The sequence below is a fragment of the Theropithecus gelada genome, chromosome 12, assembly GCF_003255815.1.
Source record: "Theropithecus gelada isolate Dixy chromosome 12, Tgel_1.0, whole genome shotgun sequence".
Taxonomy (NCBI): domain Eukaryota; kingdom Metazoa; phylum Chordata; class Mammalia; order Primates; family Cercopithecidae; genus Theropithecus; species Theropithecus gelada.
In genome coordinates this window covers 78851616-78866544 of record NC_037680.1, presented here as the reverse complement: position 1 = coordinate 78866544, position 14929 = coordinate 78851616, and the positions used below count along the sequence as shown (strand labels likewise).

The window sequence follows — 14929 nt, the reverse complement described above, 5'->3', positions numbered from 1 at the left end:
AAAATCTATATTTTGAGGATGTGAGAATGGCCTCACAAAACAGCTCATTTTGCTGAAATGGACATTTATCAAGTGATTGCAAATATACCTTGTTCTAAATAGACGTTAAGTTTTAGATTCTTAGGGTGAAATGATTGTGGTTTTGCTTTATAGAGAGGTATAATAAAAATATATATATGTGAATATATAAATTAGTTTCTCTGAGCTAACTCAAAATTATTTGCATTACAAAATTTTCATTTATCTACAACTCTTTCAGATACATTGACTGAAATGAAATACTTTGACTATCCTAAGACCACGTTAGTGTTTCAGGCTGAAATTATGGGCAGTTTTAGGCACCAAGGCTTCTGGATTTATGTGGTTCTGGAGAACATAAAGGATTTAGGTGAATGAAGAGTTCAATTGGTTTGAACAAAGTGTGTGAGTTGTGGAGGGGTGATGGAAATGGAGGTTCCAGAGTAGAGAATATCTTAGGTGTGGGTTGAGGTTAACCAGATGAAATGGAACTAACTGGGCTCAGAAGGGAACTTTTTTTTTTTCTTAAGAGACAGGGTCCCACTCTGTCACCCAGGCTGCAGTACAGTGGCACCATCATAGCTTGGTGCAGCCTGGAACTCCTAGGCTCAAGCGATCCTCCTGCTTCAGCCTCCTGAACAGCTGGGATTATAGGCACACCCCACCATGCCTGGCTAATTTAAACATTTTTTATAAAGATGGGGTTTCCACTATGTTGCCTAGGATGGTCTCGAACTCCTGGCCTCAAGCAAGCCTCCCGCCTCAGCCTCTCAAAGTGCTGGGATTACATGGATGAGCCACCATGCCTGGCCCCTGGAACTTTATTATAAAGGGAAATTTCTCCTTTTCTGTCACCACCTCCCAACTTACTTTTTAGTTTTCTTCTAGCCTTAAGGCCTGGGTATTTGTAGGAACTGGAAATAAGAGTAAACCCATGGTCTGGAAATGTTATGTGTCCACTGCAGACCACTGGCTTCCTTACGGAGTTCTTGATGGAAATGAAGATGTTTCTTCAAGGCAGCTTTTTGCCTAAGGAGACAACCCCACCCCCAATTCCAATAATGATTAAGCGCCCTAGAAATTGTCCTCATAAGCCAGCAGGATAACTTTAGATTCAAGTAATTATCAGTTAGACTTGGGCTGTTGATCTTGGATTTTAGTGGAAGATCATACCCTTCATTTAGTAAATTTACACACAAGGTTTGGAGTACCGTGAGCCTCCTATTGGAAAAGTAAAAGGGAAGGCGTAATTCACAGTTCTTATACTGCTAGAAAGGACTCCCTCATTTAAGAGATGAGGAAACAGGCTAGGTGCACTGGCTCATGCATGTAATCCCAGCACTTTGGGAGGTAGAGACGGGCAGATAGGCCAGGTGTTTGAGATCAGCCTGAGCAACATGGTGAAACCCTGTCTCTACTAAAAATACAAAAACTGCGGTGGCAGCGCCACTCAGGCGTTGGGTGACGCTAGATGGATGGACTGTCATGTGACACGAAGTGGCTCCAAACAGGAAGAGGACGGAAAAGATAACCGTCCCCAATGCCGAGACGAACCGGACCTGCAGTCACGACGAACAGCAAAGGTCAATATCTGATACAGCCAACCTATCCTGTGCAGCCTCCTGGGAGTCCAGTATACCCTCAGACCTTGCATCTTTTTCAGGCTCCACCCTATACTGATGCTTCACCTGCCTACTCAGAGCTCTGTCGTCCAAGCTTTGTGTACCCAGGGGCTGCCACAGTCCCCACCACATTGGCCGCATTTTCTGGAGCCTCTCTGTATCTTCCCATAGCCCAGTCTGTGGCTGTTGGGTCTTTAGGTTCCACAACCCCCATGGCTTATTATCCACTTGGTCCCATCTATCCACCTGACTCCACAGTGCTGGTGGAAGGAGGGTATGATGCAGGTGCCAGATTTGGAGCTGGGGCTACTGCTGGCAACATTCCTCCTCCACCTCCTGGATGCCCTCCCAATGCTGCTCAGCTTGCAGTCATGCAGGGAGCCAACGTCCTCGTAACTCAGTGAAAGGGGAATTTCATGGGTGATTCAGATGGTGGCTACACCATCTGGTGAGGAACCAAGGCAACCTTTGTGCCGGGAAAGACATCACATAACTTCAGCACTTCTCACAATGTAACTGCTGTAGTCGTATTAACCTGAAGTTGCAGTTTAGACACATGTTGGAATGTCTTTCTGATGCCCAAACTTTCAAGCACTTTCCAAATTTAATAAGGAACCATGTAATGGCAGCACTACCTCCCTAAAGCATTTTGAGGTAGGGGAGGTATCCATAAAATGAATGTGGGTGAAGCTGCCCTAAGGATCTTCCTTTAACTTCTCTGGAGTAATATTGTGCCATACTGGTCTTTGCTGTTAGTAATAAAACATCAAATTAGGTTTGGAGGGAACTTTGATCTTCCTAAGAATTAAAGTTGCCAAATTAGGGCCAGGCGCAGTGGCTCACGCCTGTAATTCCAGCACTTTGGGAAGCTGAGGCAGGCGGATTACCTGAGGTTGCGAGTTTGAGACAAACCTGACCAACATGGAGAAAACCTGTCTCTACTAAAAATACAAAATTAGCTAGGCATGGTGGCGCATGCCTGTAATCCCAGCTACTCAGGAGGCTGAGGCAGGAGAATTGCTTGAACCTGGGAGGCAGAGGTTGCGGTAAGCGGAGATCGCACCATTGCACTCCAGCCCGGGCAACAAGAGCGAAACTCCGTCTCAAAAAAAAAAAAAAAAGTTATGAAATTATTCTGATTGGTCTTTAATCTCCATTGTCTTTGATTTATATGACTTGTTATAAATGGAACGCATTAGTTGTCTACTTTTTCCTTTCCATCCCTTGCCGCACCCATCCCATTTCCAACCCTAGTCTTCTATTTCCTCCTGCCAGTCTCAATTGAATCAATGGTGCAGGACAGAAAGTCAGTCAGAGTAATTTCCTTCTTTACTCACACTTCTCCCCACTTGTCATCTTTTTTTTTTTTTTTTTGAGACGGAGTCTCGCTCTGTAGCCCGGGCTGGAGTGCAGTGGCCGGATCTCAGCTCACTGCAAGCTCCGCCTCCCAGGTTTACGCCATTCTCCTGCCTCAGCCTCCCGAGTAGCTGGGACTACAGGCACCCGCCACCTCGCCCGGCTAGTTTTTTGTATTTTTTAGTAGAGACGGGGTTTCACGGTGTTCGCCAGGATGGTCTCGATCTCCTGACCTCGTGATCCGCCCGTCTCGGCCTCCCAAAGTGCTGGGATTACAGGCTTGAGCCACCGCGCCCGGCCTCTCACTTGTCATCTTTTAACTAGTCTTTCACAAGGATCCTCTGAAACCCACTCTGTGCCCCAAGCACAGATCCCATTACTTCTGCTTTCGTATTTCCTCAGGCAAAAGTGGAGGGTGCCTTTTGGACCCTCCTCATAGGTTGTCTCTGCATACACGAACCTAACCCAAATTTGTTTTGGTGCCAGAAAAACAGCTATGTTTGAACAAAGATATCGTGCAGACTGTACTGTGAACAACAGATGGTTTAAAATATGAGGGGCAGCTGGGCGCGGTGGTTCACGCCTGTAATCTCAGCGCTTTGGGAGGCTGAGGTGGGTGGATCACGAGGTCAAGAGATCGAGACCATACTGGCCAACATGGTGAAACCCCACCTCAACTAAAAATACAAAAATTAGCCGGGCGTGGTCGCAGGTGCCTGTAATTCCAGCTACTCAGGAAGCTGAGGCAGGAGAATCGCTTGAACCTGGGAGGCAGAGGTTGCAGTGAACCGAGATTGTGCCACTGCACTCCAGCCTGGTGACAGAGGGAGACTCCATCTCAAAAAAAAAAAAAAAAAAAGAGGGGCAAGGAGGAGGATGCATTTCAAAAGCCTGATTGATGTGTTCAGAGCCAAATTAAGAGGAGTTTTCAGATCAAAAATTGGCTACCATTTTTTTGTCAGAGTGTCTGATGCAGCCACTCATTTGGCTCCCCAAAATTCCTAGACTGGGTTAATAAGGTCATACTGTGAATGCCTCACTACAAAATGACTTGAGTCCAGTGAAATCTCATTAGGCTTAAGAATATTTCAGGGATCCTTAATGTTTTGATTTTTGTTTTCTGAAATTAGATTTTATTTTGTCTTATAATTTCAGTTCATCTAAATTGTGAGTTCTGTACATGTGATGTCTGACTGTACCATTGACTGTTCTGGAAGTTCAGCATTGTATGTCTCTCTCTACACTGTGGTGCAGTTAACTTGTGGAATTTTATGCTAAAAATGTAGAATAAAGACTATTTTGAAGATTTGAAAAAATAAATAAATAAAAAATACAAAAACTAGCCGGTATGGTGGCGCATGCCTGTACTCCCAGTTACTTGGGAGGCTGAGGCACAAATCTCTTGAATCTGGGAGGTGGAGGTAGAGATTGTGCCACTGTACTCCAGCCTGGGCAACAGAGTGAGACTCTGTCTCAAAAAAAGTGGGGTGGGGTGAGGAAATGGGCCAGAGAAGTTGAAGTACCAGGGCCAGTGTCACAGTGAAGATGAAATAAAGCCAGTTAGTATCAAATTCTCCTGAGTCTTGGTAGAGTGAGGCTCTTCCCCTCATTCCTTTAGTTATTTGGTTCTCTGCTTTCAGCTACTTGGACTAGCCTTATAAATTGCCCAGCTTTCCCTTGGATGACTGTCAGTTTTATTCTCGTGAAAAGTTGGAACTCCCAATAGTTTGCCTGTGGTCTCGATATTTAGGAACCTAAATCTGCTTCTATGGTACATGGAATACATAATTTTGAAATGGAGTCATGGCTTTCCTAATGATCCATTTTGTAATTCACCTAACAGTTGAGGAAAGTCCAGAGAAGGAAGAACTCATGGTTAGTAGACAACCTTGAAATTGAGTTGCACTGGCTGCCTTCTCTTTTTGGTCCCCTAAAGAGTATTTATCATCTTAGATTCAGCTTAAGTTGTGGACAAATATCAAGGGGAAAAGTATTTACAGTTAACTTTGGAATCACAGTTTTCTGGGTTGTGCCTCTTTACCCTTCAACTTTGGTGGTTCTAAAGAGGGATGATTATTAGTTGCTTTCACTAAGGAAGGGAAGTTCATGATGTAGCAACTATAGAGGACCTAGCTTTTTGAAGAGTCAATTGAAATCCATACCTCAGTTTTTATTATCAGAAAGATGCAATGATAATCACTATTGTAGGAGAATAAAGGGGGAAAATTCCCCTGGCCCTAGATGACTTGGATTCTGTGCTTTTTCTCCTAACAAGGCCCTCATGTTAGATCTGGTCTTGGCCCACATCCCTAACTTCATCTGGAAGTATTCTTTGCCCTTCATCCACTTCATTCCATCCATACTGTCTTTTATTCCAACATGCCAGTCTCATTTCTTTTTTCAGACCTTTGTATTTACTGTTTACTTGCTGGAATATTTTTCTCCCAGATGTTTAGGTGGCTCTTTGTTATTCAAGTTTCACCATATATGACACCTCTTCTGAGAGGTCTTGCCCTGGCTAACCAATTAAAATAAGCCACCTGCAATCCTATCACATCCTTTTTTTTTTTTTTTTTTTTTTTTGAGACAGAGCCTTGCTCTTGTTGCCCAGGCTGGAGTGCAATGGCACGATCTTGGCTCACTGCAACCTCTACCTCCCAGTTTCAAGCAATTCTCCTGCCTCAGCCTCCTGAGTAGCTGGGATGACAGGCGCCCGCCACCATGCCCAGCTACTTTTTGTATTTTTAGTAGAGATGAGGTTTCACCACATTGACCAGGCTGGTCTCGAACTCCTGACCTCAGGTGATCCACCCGCCTCAGCCTCCCAAAGTGCTAGGATTACAGGCGTGAGCCACCGCACCCGGCACCCCCTGCCTTTTTTTTTTTTTTTTTTTTAAAGAGAGAATCTTGGTGTGTCAGCCAGGCTGGAGTGCAGTGACTTGATCTTGGCTCACTGCAGCCTTGACCTCCCAGGCTCAAGCGATCCTCCTGCCTCAGCCTCCCATGTAACTGGGACCACAGGCATTCACTACCACACCCGGCTAATTTTTTGATTTTTTTTGTAGGGATGGAGGTTTCACTTAGTTGCCTAGGCTGGTCTTGAACTCCTGAGCTCAAGCAATTCTCTCATCTTGGTCTCCCAAAGTGCTGGAATTAACATGTGTGAGCCACTGTGCCCGGCGTCCTATCACATATTTAAATTTTTTTCTGTATAGCATTTATTGTTAGCTTTAAAAAATATTTGTTTAGAGTCTGTCCCCACTCCCACCCCTGGAATGTAAATGCGATGGGAAGACAGACCTTCTCTGTCTTGCTTACTCCAGAATCCCTAGTGTCTAGGACAGTGTTTGGCACATAACAGGCACTCAGTAGATATCAAGGAAGGCAGTGGGTTTGAAATCGGGAGGTCTTAGATCTGGTCCTGGCATTGTCCCTAAGTCACGTTTGTCTGTGATCAAGATCCTTTCCCTCTTTGGGACTTGCTTTTTTCATCTATAAACTAGAGGATTGAGGTAGATATCTCTAAACTCCCTTGTAGATTCATTACAACTTCTTTAAGCCATGGAGGAATCCTTGATATTTGCAGCAAAATAATCCCTCTATGCCTTTCAGTCTTCCAAACCATGCTTGGGGTCGGGGGACTTTTCTTGTCTAAAGGCAGTGCAAGGCTGGCCCTAAGCACTGGACAGTGAAGCCCTTGGACCATCCCCCTATGGCAACTGTTGCCCAAATGTCCAGTACCTGGCTTGTTCCTGGGCTTGTTTCGTGGCTTCTTCCAGAGCCAGTCTTGCTGCTTCCCCTTCCTTTTGCCTCCTCTGCTCTGCCTCCAGCTGAGCCTTCTCTTCTTCCTGTTTTCGCCGCTGGTACTCCAGTCGTTCCTCTTCAGCCATTTCCATCAGGCGTTTTTGTTCTTCTGCTAACTGCATTTCCAATTCCTTTTGCCTTTGCTTCTCTGCCTCTGCAGAATAGAAAAGGGGGTGGGCTCAGCAGGGATCAGTTTTGGGGAAAACAATTTTCTGATCCAATTCTCAAATCTGTGATTCTGAAGGACTCCCCGTGAGAAATTTTGCAGTTTACCTGCTAGCAGGCTGCCACATCCTCTCTGGGGAGTACCTTAGGCATTAATTTACTAATTTGAGAGTCCTTTATTAAGCACCTACTACGTGTAGTACACTATGCAGTTAATACAAAGCCCTGGAGAAGAATTTTTCCAGAGCCCGGTGTGTTTATGTGGTGGTATGAAGCTGGGTTAGAGAAGAGTGTCAGATCAGGGTCTAGAGAAACTTGGTGCTTCCTGGCCGGGTGCAGTGGCTCAAGCCTGTAATCCCAGCATTTTGGGAGGCCGAGGCGGGCAGATCATGAGGTCGGGAGTTCGAGACCAGCCTGGCCAACATTAGTGAAACTCCAGCTCTACTAAAAATACAAAAAATTATCTGTGCATGGTGGTGGGTGCCTGTAATCCCAGTTACTCGGGAGGCTGAGGCAGGAGAATTGCTTGAACCTGGGAGGCAGAGGTTGCTGAGATCACGCCATTGGACTCCAGCCCAGGCGACAGTGCAAGGCTCTAACTCAAACAAACAAATAAACAAATGATTTTTAAAAAGAGGCTGGTGAGATTCCACATATCAGCACCTGAAAGTCTGCCCTGAAGCTATCCAGATGTTTGTGGCTGTTTCCGTCTGCTCAGGAAGAGGCAAGGAGTAGGACTGTGTCTCCAATTTAGGTAGCTCCTGAGCAATGCCGAAAGGGCAAAGGGAAGGGCAGGATCCCAGTTCAGGAGATTGTTGGATTGAGAGCAGGACTCTGGAGTCATTTCCACAAGCAAGTCATTACTTTCTTATTTAGATCTATATTAACACACTATAGTCATACATAATCACTTTGAAAAAAATAGTTTATATATTATTTAGAGTGCTTAACACACTAACGCCTAGGATAGGAATAAATGAACACTCACAGTTGGATAAAAATGTTTCTGCCCCAAATAGAAGAGAGAGCCAAAGAGCTCAAGAACCCCCTCACCGGCCCTCTCGGCTTCCTCCTGCTGCTTTTTTCTCTGTAGTTCTCGCAGTTTCCTCCGAAACTCCTCTTGCTGTTGCCGGGCTCTCTCCTGGGCTGCTTTCAACCGGAGCTGCTGCTTTCTCTCCTCCTCCTCCTGCCGCTGCTGTTCTTCTTGGAGTCTCTGTTTCCTCAAGCTGAAAAAACACAAGATGGTCAGGGAAATGGCAGAAAACACTGAGGCATCCTTGTGAGATAAGCCAACAGACAGTGCCCATGGGGGAGACTCTGCAGCCCACACGCCACAGGGAGCACCCTATTCCCAGGAGACTCAGTTTTCCAAGGGAGGCCAGGATTGAAGAGCAAAGAGCCCAGGGGGCTTGAAACCAGAAGCCTAGAAGTTTCAGTGCACAGCTCTGTGCTCTGGGGCAGGGGTCTTAAGTTCATTTTTCATGCTTATGATTTTGAAACTCCTGCCTCACAGGGTTGTGAAGATTAAATTGCAGTTGAGGCCTGTGAAAGGGCCTAGCACGTTGCAGACAACAAAGTACAGGGGCTTGACAAATGTTTGCTGGACTGAATCTCAGAGCCTTCTCAAGAAGATCTCAGGGTCATCAATGTGAGTAACCCTCACGTGGGGTTGTAAACTTGACAGAGAGTGATATTCAGCAGAGTGTATCAATCAGTGCACATGGTTGAGACGCTGCAGCTTATCTCTGGTCAGTGTTGTTCCTAGGAAAACTGAGGATAGAGAAAAATGACATACGCTGTTTTAACTTCAGGGCATGAGTGTCAGAACCAAACATTGCCCCTAGGGGAGGTCAACTGCTGCCTTTTTCTTCTGCTTTCTAACATGGCTGTAGTCTCTTTGGCTTGCCCGACCTACCGGATCTCTTCTGCATGTCTCTGCTGCTCCAGCTCCAGCTCCTCCTCCATCTTTTTTGCTCTCTCCAGCTGTTCCTGCTGGAGCTGCCTTTGCTCTTCCTGCTCCCTTCTCTTCTTCTCCACCTCCAGCCACCTCATCTCGGCTTTTTCTGCTCGAAGCCTGTCCCAGGAAGCCTTCTCCTGCTCCCTCTTAGTGAGGAGGGCCTAAGAAACCAGAGTATTCTCAGTGCAATAAACAGATGGGTCTGTCTCAGCAGTGAGCCCTTCTCCACCCAAGATAGTGTTGTCTCTAATCAAAGATGGAATCACAAAACAGACTCCACACTCTACCCACAGCTGCATAGACTTAGCCGCCACCAGCTTGGACTTTAGGGTCCGACTGACCCGGATTCAACGCTCTCTCTTACTTGCTTTGGGATTTAGGGATCACAACTTAAACTTCCCAATATTGTCTTCCTCATGGTCTATTGCCAGGATTAGCTGAAATAATGAAAGTGCCAACATAATGTCCAGTACATGGTAGGTTCTAGAGTTCTCATCCCTGGCTGCACTTTAGAATCACCCAAGGAGCTTTCAAAAATTACTTGTGGCTGGGTGCAGCAGTTCACGCCTGTAACCCCAGCATTTCGGGAGGCTGAGGTGGGAGGACTGCTTGGGCCCAGAGGTTCAAGGTAACAAGTGACCTATGATCATGCCACTGCACTCCTGGGTGGCAAAGCAAGACTCTGTCTCAAAAATATAAAAACAAGGGGCCGGGCATGGTGGCTCATGCCTGTAATCCCAACACTTTGGGAGGCCGAGGTGGGCGGATCACCTGAGGTCAGGAGTTCCAGGCCAGCGTGGCCAACAGGTGAAACCCCATCTCTACTAAAAATACAAAAATTAGCCGGGCATGGTGGTGCAGGCCTGTAATCCCAGCTACTCGGGAGGCTGAGGCAGGAAAATTGCTTGAACCCAGGAGACGGAGGTTGCAGTGAGTTGAGATCTCACCACTGCACTGCAACCTGGGCGACACAGCAAGACTCTGTCAAAAAAAAAAAAAAAAAATATATATATATATATATATATACACGAAAACAAAACTACTTGAGGCCAAGACTCTACCCAGACCAATGAGAATCTCTAGGTGGAAGGCCTCAGTTGTTAAAAAGTTTCTTGAGTGATTCTAACATGAAGCTAGAGCTAGGAACCACAGGTTCTAGATAGAAGTCATTTTACTGGCCGGTTGCATTGGCTCACACCTGTAATCCCAACACTTTGGGAGGCTGAGGTGGGCAGATCACCTAAGGTAGGGAGTTCGAGACCAGCCTGACCAACATGGAGAAACCCTATCTTTACTAAAAATACAAAATTAGCCAGGTGTGGTGGCACATGGCTGTAATGCCAGCTACTCGGGAGGCTGAGGCAGGAGAATTGCTTGAACCCGGGAGGTAGAGGTTGCAGTGAGCCGAGATTGTGCCATTGCACTCCAGCCTGGGCAACAAGAGTGAAACTCCCTCTAAAAAAAAAAAAAAAAAAAAAAAGGAAGAAGCTATTTTACCAGGGGAAAATTTTAGGTTTAAATGGGTCAGACTCACATTTAATCCCATAGAAACTCACCTTTCCAATGGAAGGTTCTTCTTTCAGTTTATATGAAGGTTGTCATAGCTTTCTTTTTCTCCCTAGTGCCTCTTTCTCAGAAATATGCCTATGAAGGGAACCTTGAGAGGCGAGCCTTCCAGGAACTCTGTGTATCCAACTCAGAGAAAAACCTCCTTGCTTTTTAGCCTTTGCAGAGGCAGCATAGTGCTATGGATTGACAATAAATCTAAGAAATGCTGATGATCAGCCGGGCGCAGTGGCTCAAGCCTGTAATCCCAGCACTTTGGGAGGCCGAGACGGGCGGATCACGAGGTCAGGAGATCGAGACCATCCTGGCTGACATGGTGAAACCCCGTCTCTACTAAAAAAATACAAAAAACTAGCCGGGCGAGGTGGCGGGCGTCTGTAGTCCCAGCTACTCGGGAGGCTGAGGCAGGAGAATGGCATGAACCCGGGAGGCGGAGCTTGCAGTGAGCTGAGATCCGGCCACTGCACTCCAGCCTGGGTGGCAGAGCGAGACTCCATCTCAAAAAAAAAAAAAAAAGAAATGCTGATGATCTCGCAGGTTCAGAAAAGTTTTGCCCATAGGTTAAAATTTTCATCTGTTGTGCAGAGCAGAATTGTGTGATCCAGGCAGCTGGGAGGGACTGAGAACTATAAAGGAAAATCTTCCTGGAATCCTTTTTGGAAGTCCATGAGCCATAAAATAAGTAAATAGATAATAATTTAAAATGGTGACAAGAGTCCTGAACTTGGAGTCACAGGACCTAAGCTTAAATCTTGGCTATACCACTCGATGGTTGTGCAGTTTCTGGCAACCTGCATTTAACTCTTTCCAGTTTCTATTTCTGGATCTGTAAAATGGGGCTAATCACACCTGGCTCACAAGGGTGGTTGTAAAGGTTAATGTAACATGTGTGAGTTTAACTGTAGTGGCTTAGCTGTGTGTGTATTTGTAGTGTTTAAAGCTACTTTGTAATTTTTTTGTATAAGATGTCAAAATGAAGTTCAGTACCTTAGTCTCAGTGGAAGAAATAGTAATTTATTCCAACAGCAGAGGAAAAATGGGCTGTTTTGGTCTTACTGACAGATGACGTATCTATATGGCATTCTTTTTTAGTTAATTGCAGGGATTTTCTTTTTTCTTTTCTTTTTTTTTTTTTGATTAGAGATTGAGTCTTGTTCTGTTGCTCAGGCTGGAGTGGAGTGGAGTGGCATAATCATAGCTCACTGCAGCCTCAAACTCCTGATCGCAAGGAATGCTCCTGCCTCGGCCTCCCAGAGTGCTGGGATTACAGGAATGCGCCACTGCACCCGGCCTAATTGCAGCAATTTTCAAGGGTAATTTTTCCTTACACTCAGTTTTTCTCTTCAGACCTTCACATTAGAATCAAGGACCCTGGAACCAAGCGACTCTTACACCTTGTGTTTTTTTTGAGACGGAGTCTCTCTCTGTCACTCAGGTTGGAGTGCAGTGGCGTGATCTTGGCTCACTGCAACCGCTGCCTCCCGGGTTCAAGTGATTCTCCTGCCTCCCAAGTAGCTGGAATTACAGGTGCGCAACACCAAGCCTGGCTAACTTTTGTATTTTTAGTAGAGATGGGGTTTCACTATGTTGGCCAGGCTGGTCTTGAACTCCTAACCTCGTGATCCACCCTCCTTGGCTTCCCAAAGTGCTGGAATTACAGGTGTGAGCTACCACGCCCGGCTCAAAAGCACCTTGTAAAAGCAGGTGTACAAGCTGTGTACAATAGGTGTACTACACACCTATTGTAAGCTGTGTACAAAGGTGTACTATACGTGTACAAGCTGCTTTTCTCTGTTCCAGCTGTATACTGCAGAAACGCAGATTAGGAAAGCAGGAATTTCCACAGCCTTTGGGAGGCAAGTAATAGATGAGCCCTAGCCTAAGTCAAGGAAATATGCTCGGCTCTGACAGCCAGTATCCATGTTTCCCTGTAACCATGAGTCCTGTACCTCTCAGAGATGGGTGCTGTGCTCATTTCCTATTCTTTACAGGGTGGACACTTGCCCTGGCAATGTGCAGGCCTCACAGAATGCATCATCACCTCAGAGGGGCTTTGCTACCCCTGCATCTTTGATTAGGTCTGGCTTCTTACTGCGGTCAGAAGGTACCAAAGTAGAACAATAAGACCATTAGGTAGTTGAGCTGTTTTAGTAAGTGCAATATAATTAGGGGCAGCTTTTCCCACCTCTGCAGCCGTGCCAAGTGAGAACAGAACTTCCTCTGTCAAGCTGAGGACATCAGACCCTACCTTGGAAGGGTCCTCACAGCTTCTCTCTTCTTTAGATTCCATGTTGCCAGTGACAGTTGCAATCTGGGAGGGTGATGATCTTCCATCTACAGAAACTTGACTCTCCTGGGCATCATATTTGGGAGAAAGCCAAGGGTCCTCTACAAAGGAGTCTGAAGCGAAGGAACCTCTATTTGAGGTGTCTTCTGTTTCGTCAGAGTTGACATCAGGCCCACTCAGCTCTGCCGCTGTCTCCAGATTTCTTTCCTTCTGTGTCCTTTTCCTTTGGGGTCTTGTTTTTTTTTCTAATTTTTTTTTAGCCTTTGAGTCCTTTGACTTTCCTGGGGGAGAACAATTGGGGATAGAGATATAGCTGAGTTAACTGAATGTGATCACTAGACATCCTTTTTAGTAACTGTTTTTTTTTTTTTTGAGACAGGGTCTTGCTCTGTCGCTCAGGCTGGAGTGCAGTGGCACGATCATGGCTTACTGTAGCCTCGACTGCCTGGGCTTGTGATCCTCCCACCTCGGCTTCCTGAGTAGCTGGAACTGCAGGCATACCACCATGTCTGGCTAATTTTGGTATTTTTTGTAGGAACAGGGTTTTGCCATGTTGCCCAGGCTAGTCTCAGATCCCTGAGCTCAAGCAATCCGCCCACCTCAGCCTCCCAAAGTGATGGGATTACGGGTGTGAGCCACCGTGCCTGGCCCCTTTTTAGTAACTTTTAAAAGTTAGCATGCAGTGGATTCACCTGGGGTGCAGATTCCTGGCCCCAGCCCCAGAATCTGGTTCAGTGGGAATCCATATTGTAACAAACACCCCAAGTGTTTTGGGAAGAGTAGTTCACAGACCACCCTTTGAGAAACTACCTTATCCTCTTTGGATCAACTGACATTCAACCGTCTTGCTATTAAATAAGTTCTATTTCAGCTGGCGTGGTGGCTCACACCTGTAATCCTAGGACTTTGGGAGGCTGATGTGGGCAATTAACGAAGTCAGGAGTTTTAAACCAGTTTGGCCAATATGGTGAAACCCCATCTCTACTAAAAATACAAAAATTAGCTGGGCGTGGTGGTGGGTGCCTATAATCCCAGTTACTCAGGAGGCTGAGGCAGAAGAATTGCTTGAACCCGGGAGGCGGAGGTTGCAGTGAGCCGAGTTTGTGCTACTGCACTCCATCCTGGGTGACAGAGTGAGACTCTGTCTCAAAAAAAAAAAAAAGTTCTATTTCACTCTGACTTATGGAGGGGGCAGGACCGTCCAGAGGGGAGGCTTGTACACACAGCTGGAAAGTCATGCCTTGAGAGTCTGACTTGAGGTTGCAGCTTTGTAACCTGGCAAAGTTCAGCCTTCCGCACTCTAAGAACCCTTCCTTCGCTTCACCTTTGGTGGGGGCACCACAAGTATTTCCTTTTCCTAATTCCGCTAATGCTACCCAAGTCATGGGCTACAAAAATGTAAACTTAGCAAGAGATGAACAAGCAAATCTCAAAAATAGGTTTCGCTCAGGAGCATATCCATTGCTGTCCTTTCTGGCAGCACTGGATTTGTTTGGAAGGTCTTCTGAATCATGTGGGCAGTAAAGGATGGGTGTAAGTTTTAGGCTAAAGAAAGTCTTCAGAAGCAACAAAATCCGAGTTCCTGGTTAGGTTCAACCTAGGGAACCAAGACAGAAACCGTAGCTTGGAAGATCATTCAACACTTGTGGCATCCTTCCCCTTCCCAAATGCTCTCACTACCCAATACTCCGATTATGTGATATAGTTATTATTTTTTGGAGGTAGTGGCAATAGAATCTGTTGGGAGTCAAATAGGAAAGGACAAACCCTGGGTCTACCACTTTACTGTCTGATCTGCTTGATATTATGTAAGTCACCCAACCTTGCTCAGCCTCAGTTGCTACATGAATATAATAATAACACTTCCTTCATGGAGATGTTGTGAGGATTTAATGAGATCACACATACAGAGTCCTAATAGAGTAGGTATTCAGTAAATTGTTATTATTATAATTTCCTTTCTTGGTGATCACAGGCCTCTAGGCTCCCCGCTTTCCTGTGTCTCTGTCTATTAAGATACTGACATGACGTAAGGCTGCAATACCATCTTAGCTGTAGTAGTCAAGGAGACTCAAAACAGAGAGTTTGTCCGGTAGGATCCATGCTAATTATCCATACTACCTCCAGACCCCTAACAGAAGTCTTCTCCAGGTT

General features: G+C 45.8%; 1 protein-coding gene and 1 pseudogene across 2 annotated transcripts in view; one reads left to right on the top strand and one right to left on the bottom strand.

Moving 5' to 3' along the window:
- The window catches only part of KIAA2012 (KIAA2012 ortholog), a 142067-nt gene that overhangs the window by 1414 nt on the left and 125724 nt on the right, over nucleotides 1-14929 (bottom strand). The window contains exons 19-23 of the mRNA XM_025404755.1: nucleotides 12737-13056; nucleotides 8881-9083; nucleotides 8019-8191; nucleotides 6738-6954; nucleotides 889-1047 (exon numbers count right to left, since the gene is read on the bottom strand). Coding sequence (XP_025260540.1) covers nucleotides 909-1047; nucleotides 6738-6954; nucleotides 8019-8191; nucleotides 8881-9083; nucleotides 12737-13056 — 1052 coding nt within the window. The 3' untranslated portion in view covers nucleotides 889-908. The remainder of the gene's footprint in view (nucleotides 1-888; nucleotides 1048-6737; nucleotides 6955-8018; nucleotides 8192-8880; nucleotides 9084-12736; nucleotides 13057-14929) is intronic.
- Nucleotides 1511-2092, top strand: LOC112636211 (annotated as a pseudogene). The gene has a single exon (XR_003122145.1). The product of XR_003122145.1 is annotated as a DAZ-associated protein 2 pseudogene (transcript).